The following is a 25,141-nucleotide window of genomic DNA, read 5'->3' as shown; positions in this document are numbered from 1 at the left end:
TTTAGTCTCTTTTAAAAAAAAATCCCATTACATTTAAGACAAGACTCAAAAACAACCATTTTCACCTGTTTCAAGTAGATTTTCACTTAAAATAAGTAGAAAAATCTGCCAATGGAACAAGATTGCAAATGGCAGATTTTTCTACTTATTTCAAGTGAAAATTTACTTGAAACAGGTGAAAATGGTCAAATAACAAGTTATTTTTCTGGTAATGACTCTTGTTTTAAGTGTAATGAGATTTTTTGACTAAAAATGACACATTTTAACTAGAAATAAGACAAATATTCCTGGTAAGATTTTGAGTTTTCGCAGTGTGAGCGAGACTGCATTTGAAAAAGTTCCAATTTTCTTGACCACACAGATAAGCTCCATAGCAGACTTCTGTGATGAGTATTTGCTGGACGTGTTGATTGATACTCTAGTTAAGTTCTGTGACTCGTAACCTTACCATACTTTAGCTTCCACTGAATTGACGCCACTGCATGTATGTATGTATTCCTGTCTACTGTATTTATGTTCATTGGCTCCTACCATAAGCTTTTGATAGCTTCTCCAGTAGACCAATTCACATGAGTGAGTGTGAATCAAATCAAATCAAATCAAATCAAATCAAAATTTCGATTAAATCCTACATTCTGCTGCCAATAGAACTCAAAATTGGTGGCGCTGACACTTTATTTTGAAATGCGGATCTTCGCTTTCCCGACGTTCCTGTTGTTATTGCTGTGACGTGACGCGGCCGCGCTGAGAGGAGGGCGAGTTTAGGGAGAGACACAACCAGCCTGTCAATCACAATTAAGGAACCATGGGAGTAAAATGGTCGGGAAGCTAGGCGAAACCACTGTGTTTACGCTCAACATTGTTTTAATTTGCGCACAAACGAGCATTATGCACCGGTACATTGTGGGAAATCCGGACCCGTCCTCGCCAACTGGGAACCTCTCTACTTTTACGGGAATTGGCATGGGACTTTACATTTGATAACAAGAGAGAAAGAAAGAAAGAAAGAAAGAGGAAAAAACTTAGCGACTTTCAGTTGACTGCTATTTCTCTCTCACAGTCTGAACAAAATACGTAAGTAGCTGTAAATATTTGCGTAAAAAAGGCGGTTCCCTTGAGGATTATACTTACTCCAAGTGCAGGATATTAGTGGAAATCTCTACTGTTCATTTCTGTGGACTGCCTTTGTCGGTGAGTGACTTTGTCTCTCCAAAACAATGAAATACTACACTTGAACTTTTCCTCTTTCCCTCTGCCACCGCCTCAGCATCGTGTCAACTGTTTTTTCTTTTGCAGGTAACAAGAAGACACTCCCCAAAAACAGTCGAGGAACAAACGAGCTCGGGCTCCGGGGACAGCAAACAGGGAGCAGAGATGAGTGGGGGAGAGGTGGTGTACTCAGGTTGGCTGAGAAAATCTCCTCCTGAAAAAAAGTTGAGACGTTACGTAAGTGCACTTTAAATCCTATTTGTGACGTTGTGATAAAGTAAAGCCTGATTTATGGTTCTGCGTTAAATCGACGCAGAGCCTACGCCGTAGGGGGTGCGTCGCCGCGTACCATACGCCGTAGGCTTTGCGTTGGTGTAACGCAGAACCATAAATCAGCCTTAACCTGTTGGACCAAACGCGCCTGCTTTTTCCCCCTGGAGACGTCGTGAAGATTGACAGACATGTTTGCAGGGCCTAATCCTGTGGGCATTTCAACAGTCGGCTTTTTCCCCTTTTTATATGCATTTCTCGGTATTTAACCAGTGGCGTCAATTCACTGGAAGCTAAGGTATGGCAAGGTTACGAGTCATAGAACTTAACTAGAGTATCAATCAACACATCCAGCAAATACTCATCACAGAAGTCTGCTATGGAGCTTATCTGTGTGGTCAAGAAAATTGGAACTTTTTCAAATGCAGTCTCGCTCACTGCAAAAACTAAAAAAAAAAAAGGAATATTTGTCTTATTTCTAGTTAAAATGTCTAATTTTTAGTCAAAAAATCTCATTACACTTAAAACAAGAGTCATCACCAGAAAAATAACTTGTTATTTTACCATGTTCACCTGTTTTAAGTAAATTTTCACTTGAAATAAGTAGAAAAATCTGCCAGTGTGACAAGATTTATCTTCTCATTACAAGCAAAAAAATATTGTTCCACTGGCAGATTTTTCCACTTATTTTAAGTGAAAATCTACTTGAAACAGGTGAAAATTGTTGTTTTTGAGTCTTGTCTTAAATGTAATGAGATTTTTTTTTACTAAAAATTTGACATTTTAACTAGAAATAAGATAAATATTCTTGTTAAGATTTTCAGTTTTTGCAGTGTATAATAACTAGTGAAATCGATCATGTTGTTCTGATTTGCATTTGTAGTTATTCTGTATGTATTAAATAATAGAATATTCAATACAAAGAGACACAGAGTAATTCCATAAATGTATTAAAAAAACAAACATTTACATTTTCCCTTGAAGCCAAGGTGTGGCGGCTGCCATACCTTGCCATACTGAATTGACGCCCCTGTATTTAACCTCTGAGTTGAGCTTGCCTTCTATAAAAGTGCTTTATCCATTAGTTGCAAAGCAGGAGGCTCTTGTTTTGATGGAATAGGGCCATTGTTTTTAGGGGTGCAACAGTATAAGATAAACTGGATTTGCTATAATGTATTTATTTGCAGTGTAAATTGTGAAATCACTGGGCAAATGAATAACAATGACATATTGGAATTGGCTCCAACTGAAGGTAATTATCCATAGTAAATTGACTGGAGGGTACAGAGCTGCACAGGAAACACAGACTGTAAAATTACCTCTCACTATCAAGAGATGTAACCAATACAGCTGCTACAATTTCTTAATCATATTTAAGTTTAAGTGGTTTCAGGTGTGCAAGCATCTTATTATATATTTCCTGAGAATTTGATCATCTTGGATTGATGTGAAAGTACAATGATCACCATGAAGTTATATCACACACACACACACCACATGTGCAATTTTTATTATTTCTATTAATCAGATTTAATCTTTATCTGCACAAGTGGTTCATCTATCATGTAATGACCAATTTGCACTATCGTGGGGTGTGATAGTGGCTAAATAGAATTTTTTTTTGATTGTGTGTCGTAGAAATACGTTGCATAAATCACTATTTTAATTATCTTCTTACCATATGTTGGCTTCAAGGGCAACATTTTGCTGGCAATTCTCATGCAACAGCTTTCTTTGGGTTCTCCTCTGGACTGGTGACATGTCCAGTGTGTACCACGGGCTTTGATAGGCTCCAGACTCTTTAGATTCTGTATTGTATGTAGATGATGCTCAAAAATAAAACAAAAAATGTGTAGGTAATCCCATTTAAATGTTAAGTTGCCTAGCCATTGAGTTTATGCCACTCTCGCAGTGAGTCCTGTAAGGGTTAAATAATTCACACGCACCTGATTAAATCCTTGTGGATGGAATGTTGCGTCACATTAGCAGATCTTACCAGACAGTCAAGGTTTTTGGAGGCGTTAATGAGCTGTGGAATTTGCCCATTTAAATGAATGTAGATGTCATTCATGTGGCAAGGACAATTTTATTTTTAAACATGTATAACTTTTAAAGGAGCAATATTTATTTATTTTTTCTTTGATAAACTCAGATTGTACAGTTTAGCTTAGTTTAGCTAGCCCTCATTAACTGTTGGGGTAATTGTAGCCTTTTAAATTCAATACATGAGTAGCTCTGTCATCTCTTGAAATATACAGTCTTGTAAAAAAAGGAAAAAAGAAAGTACACCCTCTTGTCTTAACTTATTCAAATTGATGATGATCAACAACACATGACATATTACATTGTGATATCAGTCATTTAACAATAATAAGCAAAGCTGAAAAGATAAAAAAAAAAAAAAAAACGAGTTCAACCTTACTGCTTAGTAATTAAGAAAGTAAGTAGCAACCAGATGCTGCTGCTGATAAAATACACTTTATTGATTGAAGGTTAGCTCTCGTGGCGGCCTCTATAAAAGCAAAGATCTTGGCAGTTTGCTGGTTTGAAGGATTGAGGTGTGTGTTAACACGATGCCAAGGAGGAAAGACCTCAGCATTAATGTTTTAAAAGCAGTCTCTGCTGTCCATCAGTCTGGGAAAGGGTTATAAGAACATTTCTGTAAATGTATAATTAATAATATATTATGGAATAGAATAAAAATATTCAATTTTACAGTGAGAGCATTTTTTTTACAAGTGGGGAAAGAATTCAGAGCATTTGTCTTCTCAGGAGTGGTCAGACCTTGCTATGGTCAAGAGAAACTACAAAAAAATCCAAGAGCCTCATCTCAGATTCCGCAGGCCTCAGCTGACTTGTTAAATGCTGAAGTTCATTACAGTGTCATTAGAAAAAGACTGTAGAAATATGCCTTGTTTGGATGGGTCTTTTTATAGAACGGTATTGCAGCACAGCTAAGGTTTGCAAAATTGCATATGAACAAACCACGAGACAGACAAGACCAAAGTGGAGAGGCTTGGCCATAATGCACAGCGTCATACCAGCTGTCAAGCATGGTGGTGCAGAGGTTGTGATTTGAGCTCATTTTGCAGCCGCAGGACCTGGGCATCTCGCAGTCATTCAGTTGTTCTTGAACGCCTCTGTATGCCAGAGTAAAATTTGATGCTATCTGTCTGACAAGCCAAAGCTTGGTCAACACTGGGCCATGCATCAGGACGGTAATTCTAAGCACACCAGTAAGTATATTGCAAGATATCTTAAAACAAATAAATAAAATAATGTTGCAATGGCCTAGTCAAAGTCCAGACCTCTACTGGATTGAAATGCTGTGGCATGACCTTAAAAGAGTTGTTCATAAACAAATGCACCAAAAATCTCCTTGAACTGAAGCAACTTTGTCAAAATATCTTCACAACAACGTGAGACTGATGACCTCGTCTAGAAAATTCTGACTCAGAGTTATTGCTGATAAAAGTGGTTCTATAATCTGTTGAGTCATGGACTGTACCTAGTATTTCCAAACACTGCTTTTGCATTGTGGCTTAATATTTGTTAAATATGTAATGAAATGGTGTATTATATCATGTGGTTTTCATCCAGAGTTGTATTGTATCTAATTTCAAGACCATATTATCTTTATCTTTGTATTATTTAATACATTTGTTTAATGGATATGCTTAATTTCTCACTAGTATAGCTACTTAGGCCAGTGTAACCCCTGTAGTTCATTGGCATGCACTCACTGGAAACAGATTAGAATTTTATTATACAGTTTGTCCAGCCCTTAAAAGGGCCTCAGTGCTGCAGAACAAGGCTACAGGGTCAGACGGATGAAGGAAAATATTGAACCCCAAAGGTCTTCTTCTGATGGCAGTAAAAGGGGTATACTCCATGAGGCCTCTCGGCAGCGACAAAATACATTTACACTACATACCACTGTGGCTGATTGCCTTTACATCTGCCTGTGCCTGAAACAGTTGTCATTTACAGACAATTGAAGAGAAAACTGGACACAACATATGTGACAGCATGGTCAAGCGAAAACAAAGGCGTATCTCTTCAATTAAGCAGAGGATTCATTAAATCTGCTTAACAAGTGGAACAGAGAACAAATGCCCACTTTCTCTTGAACCCCCCCTTCTTCTCTGCTCCCTATGTGCTTGTAGAAACCAACAAAACAAGCAACTGGGAGGGGTTGTAACAGAGGGGTACTTGTGCAGCATTAGCCTCTTAGGCTAACAAAGTAAAATTATTGGACCATGTCCTCACCATCGCAGTAACATGGGACCCTATTTGGCAACTGCTACTGTGTGATCAGCTATGGCTTCAAAAATGCATTGCATGTGTCATTAATAATTTAATCTCCATTACAAACAAATGATCATTAAATATTCATATCTGTGCTACTACAGTAGTTATCCTTACCAGCTCACTTTTATCCCAACACAGGCTACTGTCATTGTGTTATGGATAGGTGTATCCATTTCATCAAAGCCAAAAGTGGTAAACACAGTGGTTCAAGAGTTAGGCTATGAGGATATAAGGCTACAAAAAAAAAATGGTGATAGAAATCTCATAAGTCATGTTTTTATCACAATGGTGGTTTTGTATGATTTTATTTTTTTTTTTTTTTTTAATTTTCTTGGAACTGAAATCTGTTGTATTGTTTTGGTCTTAATTTCAAAATGCAGTTGAAGTGATCATGATTGTTGGGGCAACATATAAGTAATAATATAGAAAAAGGTGTAGTCAAGGTTTGGTCACATGGCATCTGTAATTTGAACATGTGAGTTGTTGTATGTGGATTATAGTCTTTCTGGTTTTTTAAACTTGCTCCTGCCCATTATGCCTATTGTCATGTTTTGTTGCTACAACTGACTATTCTGATAGTCTATTAGTCATTGACATGATTATTCGACTAATCGGATTATCAATCTCATAAATATTAAATGACTCTTTTTAGCTCTCAGCTCAATGGGTGACAATAGCTATTGCGCATATACAATTCTCAGCATAGATAGGAAGGAGGATGCCTCACTCTGTTGAATTTATTTTTTTACCAACAATAGTCAATGATTCAATTTGTTTAGGTACTATTTTATTTATTTTTTTCCTCTTCTCAAGAAGTAATGTGAAACCAAAAATCAAATTCATGCACCCCTGTAAAACCTTCTCCATTTCTGAATGCTCTTTCTCAGTTGGGCCTTTTCTTTTGCGGTTGTAATTCTGAAATCAGTACTATGGTAATCTATTGTGGGCATGTGGGACATAGTCAAGATCATTACATTTGATGTTGAATTGACACCATAGTAACTTGACTTGCTCTACCATCAAAAATGTTTAGCGAAACAAAAATCAACACTTACCAGTCTAATAGAAGTGTTGCATCAGACTTCATTCCTTTGCTGTCCAGAAGCTGTCTCCAACAGGGGAAAGTACTGCTGATATTTACCCTGGTTTTTGTCCTGTTTTTATCTGCTCTGTTTCTGCTCCGAATTAGGCTTCTTCCCTGTACCGGGTGGTTTTCAAGATTCGTGTATTGTCATTCAGCAAGACATCACAGATGAAGAGCAGAATGAAATTCCATATTGCCCAGGTGTAAAAACTATAGTGTTTTAAAAAAACTATAAAGGACAGATATATTAAAAAACATAAAATACATAAATAGATATATCTACAACAGTCCCTGTAGTTTATTTATTGTTGAGCTGTTTGATCCCAGCAGGATTAAAAACTGTTCCATGTACCTGTCAGTGCGGCACTGCAGGCTGCAGTACCTCCTGCCCAAAGGTGGGGGGAGAACAGTTTATGAGCTGTAAGGGTGAAGTTCTTCAGGATACAAAATGATTTAGACAGAAGTGGTTTTTAGCGACATCCTATATCAAAGGCAGTGTAACCCCAATTATTTTATTTCTGCTGCCCTCACCTTTCTGAGAAGGCCTTTTCTGTCCATTTTGATAGTGTTCTCATACCAAAGAGAAATGTTGCTGGTTAGCACACCCTCTATAGTACCCCTATAGGAGGCAGTGAGGATGGAAGGGGGGTGGAAAAGTTGTGGATTTAGCCATTCTCGCTGTTTCTGTTTACCTATCCTAAAATGATAACTTAGGGTTGGTACTTACATGATCGACAACAACTTCATGTACTCCCACAAACTGCAACTTTTTCGTGCCATCATGTTGTACTGAGGCCACTATGTTGCTGACTACTGCCACGCATGGCAGAAACTGGTATTATGAGACTGGGTGGGCTGCAACTAGTTATTTAGCATGCTAACTCTGTATATGTATCAGCAGCCAAATATATAGTCATCATTTTTGTGACATTAGTGCAGGTATTTCTCCTTATCTTGCTGTTTCTAGGTTATTTTGGGATATTTTACCTGTAATCTTACATATAGCTCCAGTAACAGTTTGAAGCAGGCAACGTGGACAAAAGCTTCAGATCAGAATATGAGACTGTCTTAACTGATGTCTATTGCTGATATGTGTACATATTTGGTCTTTGAAAAAAATATAAAAATTGATATAAACACTAAGCATTTACCTGAGATTCAGATGCATTGAGGGCAACTTTCATCTGGGCTGCACATTATGCAAGCAACATCATGTTGAACAAAATGCAGTGTAAATTCACATGCTGCCATTCATAGCATTAATATTTAGAAGTGATAAAGTTCGTGACGAAGCAACAGCAATCTCTTTTATATAGATATGCCAACACAAATTACAAAACTACTGGCAATCAATAAACTAATAGTGAAATTAATTACAAGATGAAAAGAACTATTAATGCTCCTTTTTTTTTTTTTCCTTCGTGAATGCAACTCCCAACCAGTTGAGACAAATGGCTGCCTGTCTTGAGTCTGGTTCTGCCAGAGGTTTCTTCCTTTTTATAGGGGCGTTTTTCCTTTCCACCAAGTGTTGATGCAATCTGTTGATTTCCTTAGCGAAGCTATTATTAATATTTTTATTTTATTGGCTTTGTGTTAATCGGACTAATTTGGAATGAGTGCCGCTAAAATGCTGTAAGTGCATTGAGGTGATATTTGTTGTGATTTGGCATTATATAAATTCAACTGAACATCAAAATAAAGGAAAAACTTTACTAAAATGACATTGGTTGCAAACTGTAGCTAAACAGGTAGAGACTCCGGACTTTTGTTCTGCCTATAGTGTTTGTGATGAACTCCCCTAGCTTCACAATTGTACTGCTTTAACCTCATTCTCAGTTTGATTTGTTCATTACTGCGGTAAAAGCTTGCCAAGTTTTGGATATGTTCTCCCTCCTCCCCGCTCAGGCAACTTTAAAACCCACTCAAAGTGAGCCTGAAAGCACCACTAGTTCTGTCATTGTTAGCAAGTTGGTATGTTTTTGGTCACAGCTGGTGCTTTATGCAGTGCAGATTTTGCACAAATCATTATGCTGCCGTGCACTTCTCCACAACCTTTGTGGAGCACTGACATTGTTGACAGTTGGAAGGTCAAGGGTAATATGGTGTTTTTATTAAACTGGTGACTTTTTCTCCTGCTGTTGCTGCTCACTGTCATATGTGCCAAGTCCACAAAGCTATATATTAAGTGACCGTATAGAAGTGCTTCTCATGCTGACTTGGTTTTCCCCATGATATCTGAGAGCTGATTCTGAGTTATTTTCTATTGGAATATAATTCAGTTCAGATGTAAAATGGTTCTTTTGTGCCATTTGTCACTATGTCAAGCCGAACTGTTTCAAGTGCAGCTATGATTAAAGGCAGATGACGGATCACTTGTGTATGCTGCAGAGCTAATGGCATGCATGATTATGTATTTTCATTTTATTTTGCTGATCGGGACAATACTCGTGTTATAGATTGTTTCATGTTTCAACTTGTTGTAATGACATAACCCAGTAAAAGTAATGTTTCGTAAGCCTGATTTTCTATTTTAAGGGTGTAGTTGTAGTCTGAGGACATAAAACAGGGCTAGTGGGAGAACACAGATGGCCAAAAATGGTTTACACAAACCAGACATAAAGGCTCTGAGGGTTCCAGTCCGATTGGTCTGCATAGTGTTATTTAAAATGTTTTGTTTTTTTTTTTAATTGTGAAAACTGAAGTTGTCAGTTGTAATGATGTGCATTCCACAGATTTTTGCATGGTAAGGGAAACTTTATAAAGGCTAACAAATATGTATGTTGAGAAGTACTGACGGTAATATACCACAATGGAAATCAATATCATTGTCCTAATTGTTTAGGAGAGGGAAGAGAGAGCAATCATGATAAAAAAGAAGAGTGCTTCTCAATATAAATGCATTAGGAAGCCTCGAGTGAGAGCAACTCTCTGTTCTCTCCCTCTTTCTTTTCGTTCCCAGTACTTCTTGGCAGGCTCAGTAAACAGGAATGTGAGGTTGCTTCTCTTTGCTGGGCTGTCGGGGTGTGAGTGCCTGGCTCCTCGCTGCTACTGGCTGTTTAGCTTACGTTGGGCTGGACTTCACTGCTTTGCAGTACTCTGCAATGCAATGCACTGGCGATTGTTGTTTCTCCATCACCAAGAGGGAAGAGGAGCCGCTCCCTGGCGCCCCAGTAAGGCATGGCCGCCCCTTCCTGTGTGAGCCACTGATGGTTACCAGATGGCGAATGAAGAAAGAGGAGGAGGGGTCCCATAAGTTCTTTTTTTTTTATAACTCAATTATCCTTTTTGTATTATTATTAATGTTCTTTCCCCTTCCTATTTTCTTTCATAAAAAACAAAACTGAAAAAAAAAAACAAAAAACAACAAAAACCTTTTATCAATGTGAACCATTTGTTCCAATAGGTAGGTTATATGATAACAGACGATGGTGATTATGACCCTGATGTTGCTGGAATTAAGGGTGTATACGTTGCTCTGTATTAAACATTAATAAAACAACAAATGCAAAATCTGTTATTGTGATGCACTCACTTTAACTGAAGAATTTTACATTTTGAAACCCTTTTTATCTCTTGCTTACATTTTATATGAAGTTTAACTGTAGATGAACTTACCAGTGAAGTACTACTACTACAGTCATTTAGCAGACGCATTTATCCAAAGCGAAGTATCCACAGACTTCTAAAGAAATGTTGTGCACTTAGGACTTACGAGAAATGAGTCGGCTGTACAGTTGCCTTCACTCTGAAAGTTTTTATCTTGCCAATAAGAGGTTGGCTGTACTTTCTGCACACAGATGCCATGGTTAAGTCCTTGTATAGTTCTCCAGAATGGATTCATAATCACAATGATCTTGATACACAAACTTGATTAAATTAGCTTTTATAGGAATAACCAGCTATTGATTAAGGGATGGACTTGTTGAATTTGATGAATAACTAAGCATAAAAAGGTGATTTCGCTTATTTATTGGCATTAGGTATGGGGAAACTTCCTGCTGTTAAGTTCGTTTGACCAAGAGAAACAGTCTTGTGACTTTTATACTCTTCCTCATTCCATAATAAAGTCTGCTTTAAAATTTTTCTGCAACAAATTTCCCATAATTTCCAAACTTTCAGTTATGCAGCCAAGAATGACAGGGTGCGTGCGTGCGTGCGTGCGTGCGTGCGTGCGTGCGTGCGTGCGTGCGTGCGTGCGTGCGTGCGTGCGTGCGTGCGTGCGTGTACACACACACACAATCTTCCCAGGGAGCTTATGTTGTATTCCCTTGCTTAACTTGTGCCCATGTATTAATTTAGTGACTGAAAGGTTGGATAATTTGAGTGATGAGCTCTGACGTAGGCTGTTTAAAGGTAAAAATGTTTGGGACTGTATCTGTTCACATTTAACAGTTCACCTGTTATTTCCCACACGCACACATACACACACAGCTGGCACTTTAGTTATGTAGTGCTGTGTGATCTGAGCCTCGCCGCTGTGTCCACAGCCCCTTAATATAGCCCACTGCTGTCATGGTACTTTTTGCCCTTCTTCACCTGCTCTGTGCATGTGTGTGTTAACACCAGTCTGCAGATGGGTTGAGTTAGACATGGGGTGGTTGAGGTGTCAGACTTGCGACTAGACGAGAAATATTGTAACTGACTTGTGTAATTTCTAATGTTACTGTGACTCAGACAGACTCTCAGTAAAAGGAAGATTAGCTCTTTTGACAACCATCAGGGTTACTTGTCATTTGGCTTTCAATCATGATTCATTTTGTTTCCTGGTTCACCACAAAGGATCCTGTCATCAGTTGAAGTGGATATCATGGCCTTTTTCAGGCTTGTGTAGGGCACTTCTACATCAACTTTGCCCCCATTATACACCACTTGTGTGTATTGTTTTAGAATGATAAAGACAAATACCAAAGGTAATGATGCTACTTCTGTGAGATGATATTGTGTTTTCTAATTGTTTGAATTTCTCTCTCCAGCCATCCATAATTATCCATCCCCAGTAGATTTATTGATGGCAAAACAAGTGTGTTTATTGCCAACCAATTTTGAGTGGTCATTATTGTGTGTTAGGGGGTTGACCGTAGTGTTAACATTGAGTGGATATATACATTCCCACAAGATATGGGATTGATCAAATCGAATATTCCTATCAGGGGCTTATATTGACACAACTCACTCATTGGATATCAGATTTGTGACAGCTTATTTAAAAAAAAAAAAAAAAGAATAAATAAATTTAAGAACTTTTACTTTTTACAATGTTATGATATCAGAATCAACATCAATTATCAGGAGGTTTGTTTTGTGATTGGAAGTCCATAGATTGCTACATTGAGGAAAAATGGACTCGGACATGATTTTTATGCTCCTATAAAAACTTAAATTCGAAATACTAGTCTGTAGGATTGCTCCATGCAAAAGAGGGCCTCATTGCCATTGGAATTTGTTCTTTACTGTTCACTATTGGTCCTGTTTTAGGTTTTGTCCCTGATTTGCATCAGGCTACTATGGTTCTGCCTGATACTTTGGTCCTCATTTCAAGCCAAGGGACTTGTGTGTGTGTGTGTGTGTGTACACACACACACACACACACACACACACACACACACACACACACACACACACACAGAGATGCAACAGAGACCCTTGCTCTCTAAGATATATCATTTTGAGACTGATTGGAAGCTGAGAGTGTGCAGGACCTACTATCTTGTTCTGCCTACATTTTTGTAATTTCCTTGAACTTTATCCGCTACTTAATGCATGCCTTTCTGATAACACAGTAGTGATAGAAATTCAAGGTTGGTACATTTTCTTTACTTGATGTGAAATAATATGCTGATAATTTTATAGGCGAGAAATCTCAATGCATTATCTAGGTTTGGTATAAACACATCTTCATTATGCTGGCAAATTTGAAGTATTTATCGTTAAAATTTAGCTTTAAAGATGAAAAAATAAGTAAATACCTGGGAGACTTGCGACTCTTGGTGCAGTCCTCCTTTGCAAAGTAGCTGAGGGAGTTTGTACTTCAAATGTTTTGTGATCAGCAAGTTATAAACTTCATGAACATAAAGTTTGTAACTTGCCTTTCTTTTGGCAATTGCAGTTTTTTGTTTTGTTAAAGCATTTGAATTTTGAGAAAAATAGATTTCATATAAGATTACTTTTTACCATTGGCCCTATTTTAGGTACTGTGTCTGATTAAATGATAATTAGTGTGTTATTATTGAAACTACATTAGCAACACAATTCTTCCACTCTTCACATTCTTTTCAGCTGTTGCGCTGCTTCTTATGTATTCTGGCACTGACTGAACAGATTGTGATTGAGAAGTGAGCTCCCATATTCCAATTTTTTTATTTCTTATTGTCCTGCAATAGACGTTGCTAAATTGTTTTGCAAAGAAATCTAAAGGTTGCATTACTAGATTTTTCTGTTTCTGATTAGTTGAAAAAATGCAAAAATAGCGGTGTGCCTTTTGGTATAGTGCAGACCTCTTGAATATTAACACCTTTTTGGGGAAACCCTGTTAAAGCTCAATGTTGAAAAAAAAAAAAAAAAACCTTAAAACTTAAATGTGTCACAATTGATGATATAGATGTTTCTAACATGCTTTATACACATGTGGCTTGACTGCACTGTTTGTGTTGAGACTAAAGACTGAAAGGAGAATTGTTTGAGCCCTTCTTGTCAGCGGTCAAGGAGCAGCGTGATCATGTGAACCAAGTCTGCCATGCCAAAGGAATGTGTTGAATTCTAAGGATGCAGCTTTTGCAACTGCATGTGACTCTTCACTAGAACTTAGGTTGACAGGTTTTGGAGAAGAAAAGGCAAATTAGATCAAAATGGGAGCAAACAGGGAGCAGGGAATCAAAATATAGGTTGCTCTATATGAGTATCAAGGTAGTAGAAGAGCGTATCTGGAAAACGATCACACAGGAAATACTATGTGAATATTATAAAGTTGGGTTGCCGTTAATAATGTACCCTGATGTCACATGGGTTGGTCTTTATCTCTAGCAAAGCTTCAGTTCCCATGGCTGAAGTAGTCTGCTATCCACATTTACAAACTGTCTTCAGAGTATGCAGATTGAAAGAGCACAGTATGAAAAAGGGTAATTAAGAACATTGAGTCTGGGAATTATTTTCACAGCGAGTTCCCATTAGTTATACAAAGGGGAATCATAATTTTGTTGGCAATGTATTAGGCAGAGGATTAGCACTCTAAAAATTAGATATGAAGACAGTCACATACTTATTGCCATAAAATGGCTGATGCCATTTGATGAAGCATTCAGTAAGATTATTGCAAGCTAATGATTTACACTTGAACATTAGACTGCTAAACCTTTCCTTTCATCTTTCAGTGTACAAGGAGGGATGCTCTCTTTTACAAGTGTTCCTATTCTTATATTTTCATAAGATTGATAGACACACGGCCTCAATCATGATAGAGATACAGATACACAACCTCTAATTTTCCATGTCTTAGGTTATATGTTTGTATTCATTGGCATACAGCTAATAAGCATTGATTGGTGATCTTAATTCTTCCCTTACCACCCCAAACCTATTATAAGTGCCCTTTATATACTGTATACTTCAGTAACAGACCTAATGCTAGCTGGATTTATTCTTTATTTGATCTTTGAGGCAGCTATGTTTGCAAAAAAACTTTTACTCTATCTGTATTTCTACACAATTAGGGTTGACATGCAAAACTTATCATAGGAAGCATCTGTGCAGCTTTTATATGGCTCTTCATCACTGTCCTCCTTTTTAGGAGAGCTCCTTTTCCCTTTTCCAAAGCTCCTCTGTCAGTGATGTTTAGGAGATTATCATGGCATTACTGGTGCTATTCCTCAGTGTTCAGTCCAAGGAAGAATGCTGCCAAGATTCACAAAGTTAGGATGGCAATCATTAACTGAGAAAAGGGAAACGGAATGAAGAGAGGCCAAACTGCCCTATCCCTCACAATAAACTAGAACACAGAAGGGTCACAAGAAGTCCTCCACTAGGAAAAATCAGGTGCCTGTGTTTCCTCTGGTCTGAGGTCTGGTTCATACGCTCCTGGGTATTTTTTAAAAACAGATCCATGACCCCATTCGTTCACAAAAAAAAAAAACCTCACCTCCCCCAATTCACCAAGTAGTACAGTGCACAACCCAACTCTTGTATTGGAACATGGGTGTCACAACAGCCCATTCATTGTTTTCTATTATAACTCCTGCATCGGTGTCTGCTGGCTGCATGCTGGCACTCTGCAGCATGCCACGCCATGACATTTCTAGACATTGTTCTGTTTTCAATGTTACCCAATCCGAAAAATAAAATAATATCCTTTTCTACTACCTATCTGCTAGTACATCTTAATAGGTTTTCTTTTGCGGTACTTTAGCACTTGTTCTTTGTATTTGGAGCAGTGCAGTCTTAGAAAATACTGGTGAAATAAATGAGGAGAAATTGATTGTGGAGGTCAAGAAATGCACTGATCTATACTAGCCACAGACCTGGGGCCTCATGTACAGAGAGTGCGTGGATTTCAATGTGAATCCGTGCGTGGAATTCTTGCGTACGCAAAAAAAAATTCAGATGTTCAAAACTGTGCGTACGCCCAAATCACCGCAGGTTCCTTTGAACATCACAATCAACGTGGATTTGAGCACACATGTGGGAGCACAACACTCCGCCCTGACTCCTCCCTCAAATACATACATTTGAATATGATAATGAAGATAATTATCCATTAAAAACCGCTCATTTTAACAAGAAATTTGCAAAAACAGGTAAAACAAAATTAAAAAAACATCGGCTGTGAGCTGGAGATAGTCCTGTCAAAAGTTGAGGCCTGGAAAAAATTTATTTGGGGCATTTCTTCCGATTTAAGCCGCATTGCATTATGGGTAATTGCTTTGTGTTGCGTTCCGTGAAGAGTTGTGGTTTTATTATGATCGTACAGGTTTGTGAATGTTTATGGGCAGCGTTAGTGCATCATTACACTCTGCTTTTCTTGTTTGTATTTTAAGAACCGACACCAGAACTTAAGTTGGTGGATGAAAAACGGCTCCTCGTTCCGCTTTATTGTCACGCGTATTATATACTGACGGATTAAGACCAATGTACACGTTTATTGGGTCTTACACATTGTGGATGTCAGCGATCACCTCTCTCATAAGTATAACAATGTGGACAATATACATTTATATTTAAAACATGAAGCATCACGATCTGATTCCTCTGCTGCAGAAATAAAGACAACTTGTGCCGACGGGATTATCGAGGTGCAAACGTGAGAAATAAAGAGCAAAGTTGCTGTAACTCGGAGTGTTGCATCCACAGGAGGAGAGACCGGTCCAAGTTCATCACCGGAAAAACACTTTTCTGGAGTCCTGCAGCACCTGCAGCCGACTCGATATGAGTCTCTGAAAGTTGCCTAAACATTCAATAAAAACTTTATTCATCATTGCTGAATCACATCAGTTCGTACCAACCAACCTTTCCGTGACATAGTTTTATTTTAAAAGACAACTTTACAGAACCGGTTTTTCGCTGCAAAATGTATTTTAATGTTTTTCTGTCCAGACAGTTATGGGATGTTTAGGATCTGGCTTTTATCTCGAGTAGTCATCCCATACGGTCGTCATGGCGACTGAGAGATGTCTGACCTGTCAGCAGCTCCAGCTGAAAGCATCATGTTGGTCTGAACCGGAGCAGCTGGTCCAGTTCAGGGCAGAGATCCAGAAGATCCTCTTGGTACCTAAACCAGCTGATGGTCCAGTCTTAGTCCTGGACCAGCAGATCAGGGTGATCTGATGCATCAGCAGGTTCCTCTAACGGAGCCAAGGCTGCCATCGGGATTTGCGGGTTCCATCGTTGAGCTCCTGCCTGTAGTTGTATGTTCAGATCATGTGGTTGATTGTGAGATTGTTGCAGCTCCACTCTTGTGTATCTTATCTGGTGATGTGGGGACTGTCGTGTCCTTCACGTGGTCGTGAATTTATTGTTGACGTCACATTTCCTCACATTCTGGACTTCACTGCATCACCAGTGAGTGTCGCCAACGGACAAAACCTCAGAAAAGTGCGTACGCCAGCCTTGGTGTGTGCGTGAAAGACCGCAACTTCCTACGTTCAAGTAATTCTTTGTATATCCGACCGTGAGCGTAGAAAGTGGCGTACGCACGTTTTTTGTGCACCGCACTCTTTGTACATGAGGCCCCTGGTGATGTGTTGTTGAAGACATTGGTACTTTACTTGAGAAATTTGGTTTGTGTTGGTTAGGAAGACAGGATATCAGTAGTCCAATTTTTGCTGGAAGTGCGTGTATGGTAAACTTTTTATGTATAAAATGTAGGAGTATTATCCTATGTTTATTTAGTCAGAACTCAAATAGTAAGTAATGGCTCACTAACTGGGCAGTTTGTCTTCTAGACAAGATAGACAGGGATTAAATGGGACAGGAGATTTTACAAATAAAGTCCTTTATATCCAGAGGTGTGTATGATGGGTATTGGTGTTAGATATAGCACTTAATATTCATTATATCAAGTGCCACAGCCATGTAAGGCTGGTGATCATGAAACAACTTACTTTAAGACAATAGTACAAATACTCTCCAGTTACAGGTCTGGTCAGGTCTCTTCCAAAACTGAAAATGTTGATGATTGGTTCTGAGCTCTTATAGCAGTGTCCTCCATAGCATAGTGTCACATCTTAATTCAAAAAGTGTCCATTTTTGTCTAAACGCAGTTTGCACACATTTTTGTAAACAAGGTCAGTGCTTGCCAATGTCCCCCCTTTGGCATGAAAGCAAATGGGAGATTCTCCCATATTCTGAGGCCAGTCTAAGGAAATGAAAGTGCAACCTCTAAGTCATAAATTCTAGACACCCTGTCCATACATACAACACTTCAGTTTAGGGCTGCAATGATTCCTCAAGTACCTCGAGTAACTTGATTACAAAAAATAATCAAGGAATTTCTTCTCCCTCAAACTCATTTAATTAAAAAATACATTTAAAGCTCAAGTTTGCTGTACAGACGCCGGCCCGGGACCAAAAACGGAGACAATAAGCAAACACAGAAGAGCGATAGTAAAACAAAAGAAGTTGAAGGTGTGGGATCATTTTAAATTAAAAATGAAGGTCCTGGTTCACATTGTGTAAGACTCCTGTTCCAAGTCCCGGTGCACAGCCAAGCATTTCTGCTTAAACGTATTGGTTCTGAATGTGAAGTTGTACAATTTAAAGTCAGTGTTTAAGAATATTTTTTATTTTATTTTGGATACTTAAGGAAAAATAAGTGGGGAAACAATTTTATTCATTTAATTTTATGTCTCAGTAAATGTTAAATTTGAAGTAATTTTATTTTTATTGGAAATTTTACAGTTTACCAGTTTGAGCAAAATGTAAATAAATGTAAATTATTCGTATAACTAATTGGTTGTTTTTGATTAAGTGATCTTGTTTGCTATAATTGGCCTTTAATTAAGGCAAAGTACGTTTTATCTGATTACTCGATTAATTGACGGAATATTCGATAGAATAATCGATTACCAAAGTATTTGATAGCTGCAGCTCTACTGCAGTCGATTTAAAAATCTTCACTGAAATCTTGTTTAGTTTTCAATTAATAAAAAAATTGTGTCCCCGATAATGAGCAAAAACATGTTGTAAAATGAGTATTTGTAAAAATACCCTTTTTCTGTGCAAGTGATACAACTATGACGCACAAGAAATTAGAATAAATCCACAGGCAGGCAAGCATACACCCTCTCAGGATGACTCAAAGCTAAAGAAATTATTTGAGACACATCGCTGACATAGTTGAGAGGGTGTTTACATAACAGTTTTATTAAAAAAATCTTAGCAATGTTATCTCTGTTACTTGTAATGTATTTGAGAAATTTCACAAGTTTAGAGGGGTGTAGTGGTGTATGGGGAACACCAGAGTATGCATGCCACACATAACTTCTGAAGAATGTGTTCACACCATACATACTATCTTTCATCCGAAACAGAAGTAGTATCATCTGAATGTGACCACAGTGAGTAGAGGTGTGTCCCAGTTTCAGGGGACTGGCTTAAAAAAGGGGCGTGAGAAACAAGCCTGGGCATGACGGCGCCTCGGCTCCTACAACTAGACGCCAAGCATGGACATTACAAAAACCAAGAATGAGCACGTTGGCTTTCCGATTGATGAAAGGCAGCTTACTAAAGTATTCAACAATAATACATGAGCATATTGCACTATTCATCGTCTGTTCTACAAGTTTTGTCAAACACTTTGATCAAATCACAGGCTGAAACAGAATTATAGTTGAGTCTTGTTTGTTTTCCTGTTGGGCACCATTTTTTTTTTTTTTCTTAATGCAACATGACAAGCTACAGATGTATTATAGTCCATTTCCTTATCTTGTGTTCAGCATCTCAAGCCATTTCCTCATGGACAGACTTGCAACAGAGATGCTAATTAGATAATGTCTAAGGTAACCTCTCACTGGTCACTTAATGCGATTTTAGAATCATTTTCATTGGAGTGATTGCATTAGACTGCTGCTACCCACTTCATGGATCAAGACGAGGGTTAGATGCACACAGTGAAGTAACATCGAAATAACCACCCCTTATTCAGTCCTTTTTTTTATTTAATTTTTTTTTATGCCGAACTGGAAAGGAACAAAAAAACCTTTTTAGATGTGAATAATTTGGGTAGCTCTGTTGCTTTATATGACATCAGGGAGTGTAATATTAACATACTGTATAACAAGACAGCAGAACATTCACACATTAACCCACATGCACCCACTCATTCACTCAGTTTTTAGGCATGACTTCAGAGAAGTAATCCATCACACAGTGCTATTAGATAATGCTATGAGATAATTTTCTTGCGAAAATCAAAGAGACCACCCAATAGCTTGCAGCTCAACCAATCAATTTGCTGTTGATTTGAAACTGTTGCCTATCTTCACTCAGGTTGATGTGGGTTTTGAAACAAATGCAAAATTTTAAAAGTAAAATATTACTTGATGTTTTAACATATTGGTAATATTCTATATGGACCCGTTCATACTGTCTGCAGCATGTGCAGGAATGAATAGCCATCCACGCTGGGAATTGAGAGTGGGACGGCATGTGGACACAGGCTGTTGTAGTGGCTGATATTTCTGGTTCTACCCACCTATCTTGAGCCAGCCTGTTGTAGGTGTTCTTTATTGTAGAGGCGGCATGTATTGGGGGGTTGTGGCGGGCATTTGTTGCCAGGGGAGGTGATGTGTTATTTTCAGTCCATTGTGTCTACTTCCTGTGGGTCATGGGTTATTGGAGCTGGGTGTTGCAGACTTGACGGAGAGAGAGGAGGGGAGGGAAGTCAGCCGGGGTAGGCAGGAAAGTGGTCAGACTAACTCGACAACACTGGCTGGTCAGCAGCTTGCTTACCTTGCTAATCTTGCTCCGTTTTTATCTGAGCTAAGCTTGGACTCTTCAGAACCAGGTAAAAACATATATATCACATTTTAAGGGAGTAAAAGTAAGCTCAACATATAGTATTTGTTTTTCTCTATCCATAACGGCTTTCCTTAAATTGCTTGCCTAATTTGTTAATTAATGTTGACTTTGGAATTCTCCAAAATGACAGTCTTGCATGATCTTTGCATATCCATTATCTTTGCATATGCAAAGATAATGATGTTTATCACTGCAAATTATGTGAAAGAGGATTTAACTTTTCTGAGCAATGTTCTATTTCAGCAAAAAGTCTTGGTTTCACAGCAAGCAAAGTTTATGGGGCTGCTTATGAGTGGTTATCTTTTTGCTCTGAAGTTCACCCCGTCTGCAATAAAATGTCATGATTATTTCCTCTTTTTTAATTCGGTTATGTCAGCAAACAAGGATGGCTTATTGCATTAGTGGAATTATATGTATACTGAACACATTCTGTGGGTTGCTTGGTGACTTTTTCTTATGTTACAACAGAAGATCAATCCTTCAGTCACAAAGCAATATCAATAAACTCAACTGCTTCCTCCAACACATGTCAAATATTTTACTAAAATAAGCCATGCTGTTTACCATTAACAAACAGCCAGCTGTGGTCGCAATGCGGATGTGATTCTTTTTATGTGCAGGATTGTCTTTTGTGAAAAGACAGACTTCCCTTTCTCCTTACTCTGGGGGTCTTAATCCTATCCCCACTTTTCTGCATGAAGTACTGTACGAGACCTCAGCTGTTGGAGCGCTATGTAAATATTAATGTAGCAGAGGTTCTAAAGTTGGCACTCGACAAACCCCCAAACACAACCACAGTGACAAAAGGAGGCAAAACAGGAAACCTTTTTGCACAGAATGTGTGTCGGGAACAGATGACCAGGAAGATAAAAATCGCCAACAAAGTGGAAACTTCCACTAAGGGATGTTATTTTGCTTTGCATGTGTATTTTTCTCTTTTTCTGTTTCTCAAAAGCCTTGAGTTTCCTGAGAAAATTAGCTAAAGGTTCGGGGTTTGGTTATGATGAAAAAGCAGTGCAAGTGCTGAGTAGCTTTCTCCATTATAGGTTTCCACTGAAATTTCTGTGCTCCCTCAGTCATACATGATGTGATGCTGTGTTAATATTTAAACCTGCCCTGCTGGAGTTAATGCTTTACCCTGTTAGGATGGTTTAAGAAAAGTGTGCAGTGAAGCTGGGGGGACCCAATCCACTCACTGTAGTGCAGAACTTTAGATAAGATCCCCCCCCAATATTGTGCTTTGTTACATTTTTACCACTTTCTCAATCTCTTTTAGTAATTTCATACTCCTTCCAACAAAAAGAGAGGAAAAAAAATAAAGAAATGTGCAGAAATGCCAAAAAGTCAGTTTGTCCTTCATGAGAATGTTTGGTCTTTGTCGGCATTGTTTTCAAAGATAGTAGTATGACTCCCAGCGTCTGTGTTCTTTGGACAGATATCATAGATTTTTTTTAGGGCTGGGGTCAGATAGCACCTGACTGTGAGAATTTTACAGCTGCACATGAAAGCATAGTGATTGGTAGGTTGAAAAAGGGAATACCAGACTGTAGAAGGACGCAAACTGGCTCGTCTTCGTCATGTTTGAGCTGCGCGGATCAATACAAAGTGGATAACTGTGCATATTAGGATGCTGTCTGCACTGTATGGCACACTCACAAAAGAAGCTTTTAATGTAAACACAGCTGTTGAAAGTTGGTGTTCAGGAACCTTTTGGCTTTGAAATATTTAGTAACTTATGTTAACAGACTTGGGGCGCACACTTGCACTCTGTCTTTACAATACACAGCAGATGTTGGTTAACCAGTTTATTTCTGGCAAAGTAGGAATGCACAAATGTTACCTTTTATAGTACATGCCTAGCTGCACAAAACAACCGCCTTGTTTTTTTTGGTATGCAGCCAGTTTGTTTGGCCTTGTAACTTGTGTTGGCTTGAGTTGTTGCTCTAGTTTCTGTACAGAACAACATTATCTTGCTTTTTGATTGTGTATTAACATTTCTAATTATCTGATGTGAATCTGTGTGAGAAAAGTCTCAAAGTCATAGGTTAAAATTTTTGCTTTTAACGTTTGACTAAGGGTACTTTCACACCTGTCCCGTTTGGAGCAGTTGTTCCTGAACACGGAGCGTTTCCCCCTAAAGATCGATTCGTTTGGTATATATGAACACAGCAATCTTGCTCAGATGCGGCACAAAACAAGCAAGCCGAGATCACCTAGGACAGGTGGTCTCGGCTCACTTCCATTCCAGACCTGGAGCGGTGCGTTTGGACTGAGAACAATCGACACAGCAACCGACACAACTCCATTCATTGTGTATGTGCAACCGCGGCGCAAGGAAAAGAGTCGGCGCAGCCTCCACCACCTTCTCTCCTATTGGACACAACTTTCTCCCTTCTCTCTTATTGGACGTGCCGAGATGTCGTCACAGCGCGGCACGGTGAAATTACAAAATTTTCAATTCGGGCAGGCAGGCGTGCCGCAAACGCCGCGGCGCAGGCGCCGCCAAGCTCGGCGGCAGAGCGGTCCACTCTTGCTCTGGTAGCACATACACAAAAAAATGGGATCGCTGGCGGCGGTCTGCACTTTGCTATGTGAAAGATGTTGTTGTTTTATCCACAAACCCTTAACATAAAGTAATGTCCATCAATTCACAACATTTCATAAAACTGAAACTCTGAGTACAAAGTTAAAGAAATATTATTATGTAATTACAACTTCCTGGTTGATCAGGCATATTTCAGCAGTCAAGTAGGAGAAATGTTGTAGGCAAAATTTCCCTCTTCCATCGTTCACTTCAATTTGATTGCATACTTGACTACGTACTATGTAGTTTTTCCTGTAGTTTTAAGAAACACATTTAAACATTGCTTTGCAAGACAGAACCAACCCGCAGAGCACCCAAATGTATGTTCATACAGGCTGACGCAGAAATGAGCATGGAATCGGTAAAGAAAAGTGAGGGGGACCAGCTGTGAACTGTTCAGGGCAGTTATTTGGTAATGGACAAATTCCGGTCTCTGGCTGGTTCAGTGAATCTCTACAATAAATGTATACAGTCGTGTCTGAGGATAAATGTATCGGTCAGACCTTTTTAGTTATTAAAGCAAACGCCTCCTATATGCGCTCCCGTTTCTGAATTATGATTTTGCAATCAATGATAGTTTAATACTACAAAATTTTTAATCTGGTTTGCCAGTCACAGAACTCGGTGACAAGTGGTCAAAATTTGGTATTTGATTGTTATTTATGAACAACTTTAAAGACACTATTTTCGCCAAACCGCTGCTGACAGATTCCTAGAACAAGAAATATCTGCAGTGTCAGACAACTACAGCTGGTAATGGGGCAAGACATGGGTGACATCACCATTCAGGAGGGAAACCCAAAAGGAAACCTTTTGAAGCAGGGGTGTGATGCTGTAAACATTGAACAAGACACAACGCGCCATATCATATAATGAGCAGGCAGTTGCTTTTCTATTGAAGCTTTTTTTTTTTAAAAACTGGCTTTCAACTCTCTGTAGCACAAAGAATCGTTGCTGTCCACATGCTAATCAGTGGTTTTGCCCATTTTCTTGTTTTCTGAAGAAATCATTGCAAAACCAGCTTGCACCACTTGTTTCTTCCCACAGACCACTTAAAAAATGATAAATTCCTGTTTTGTTTGTGGTTAGACCTCATTTCAAACCCAACCCACGTTTTTTGATAAAACACGGTTTGAGTGAGCAGTGTCCTGTCATATCATGTGGCGCGAAACTCTGTCACAGATGAAACTCTTGATTACAAGAGAACCAGCCATGAAGTCTGAACAGCACAGAAATCTGACGACACAAGTCGTATAGTGTGAAAGGTGATGTTATTGCTGCCTTTGCTGCTAGATGTATATCTCTTGAGCTGCTGTTCTGATGCAACTTTTTACCTAAAAACACTGTGGATCTAATGGTGTAGATTCTAATTCATCCCAGCCATGGTGATCTTCAAAGGCTTAAATGGAAGGCAACTGGACTTCTATGTTTTCTACAGTAATATATTCATTTTATTTAGTTTTTTTTAATATATGTTAGAGAGATATAGATTTAATACCTAATCACACCAGGTTTCTTGCAGGACTGAAGCTTGAATGTTGTTCCACATTTATAAATACCTTTTGATAAATGCATCTGCTAAATAACTGAATATAAATGAATACACAAGAGCAAACTGAATTTGAAACCTCTTTGTCTTAACACAAGACTAGTGTTTTGTACTGAAGTGGAAAAGGATGTCTTTTTTTTTTTCCCTGTGATATTCTGCATCTTGAGCTTTGGTTCCTCTGAAAGAATTGAGACTTGGGTTTTTCACAGTTGTGTTCCTGACCTGTGTGGGAAGATGGGGTGCTTGCATACAAAAGGAACAATGTGATGGTTCAGTTTAACAAAGATTTGTTCTTGTTTCTGTTGGAGAGGAGAGAAATGAAGAGGTTGTTAGTGAGATGGGAGCTGAGCTATGCTGTGGACGGACTATAATCGACAAGTTTAGAACCATTTGGGAGTTGCATTTTCTGTTGCAGTTTAGTCTAAGAGCTTAGGACACACACAGACACACATAAAACATTGTTGAATTTCCTTGAGATTGTTTGCTCTGGCTTTAGCTCTGCTTTTCAAATAGAATGATCTGCTGTCCTTGATCAAGTTTAAAAAAAAAAAAACAGACTTGGTTGTATGTAGAAAACCTCCTAAACAGACTTGGCAAGTTAAAAGCCATATTTGCCAAGTCTGCTTTG

At 38.6% G+C, this 25,141-nt stretch overlaps 1 protein-coding gene across 4 annotated transcripts in view; it reads left to right on the top strand.

Moving 5' to 3' along the window:
* The first annotated feature begins 769 nt into the window (after positions 1–769).
* Positions 770–25,141, top strand: part of gab1 (GRB2-associated binding protein 1) — a 60,557-nt gene continuing 36,185 nt past the window's right edge. The window contains exons 1-2 of one of the 4 annotated variants that reach the window (XM_061718228.1): positions 770–1,191; positions 1,297–1,446. In XM_061718228.1, the coding sequence (XP_061574212.1) occupies positions 1,375–1,446 (72 nt within the window). In that variant the 5' untranslated portion in view covers positions 770–1,191; positions 1,297–1,374. Of the gene's footprint in view, positions 1,192–1,296; positions 1,447–20,233; positions 20,367–25,141 lie in introns of those variants that run through there. The other 3 variants (XM_061718248.1, XM_061718220.1, XM_061718265.1) reach the window with 3 other exon arrangements.

The sequence above is a fragment of the Cololabis saira genome, chromosome 1 (assembly GCF_033807715.1).
Source record: "Cololabis saira isolate AMF1-May2022 chromosome 1, fColSai1.1, whole genome shotgun sequence".
Lineage (NCBI taxonomy): Eukaryota > Metazoa > Chordata > Actinopteri > Beloniformes > Belonidae > Cololabis > Cololabis saira.
The sequence above is the reverse complement of the archived record's forward strand: the minus strand, read 5'-3'. Positions and strand labels throughout refer to the sequence as shown.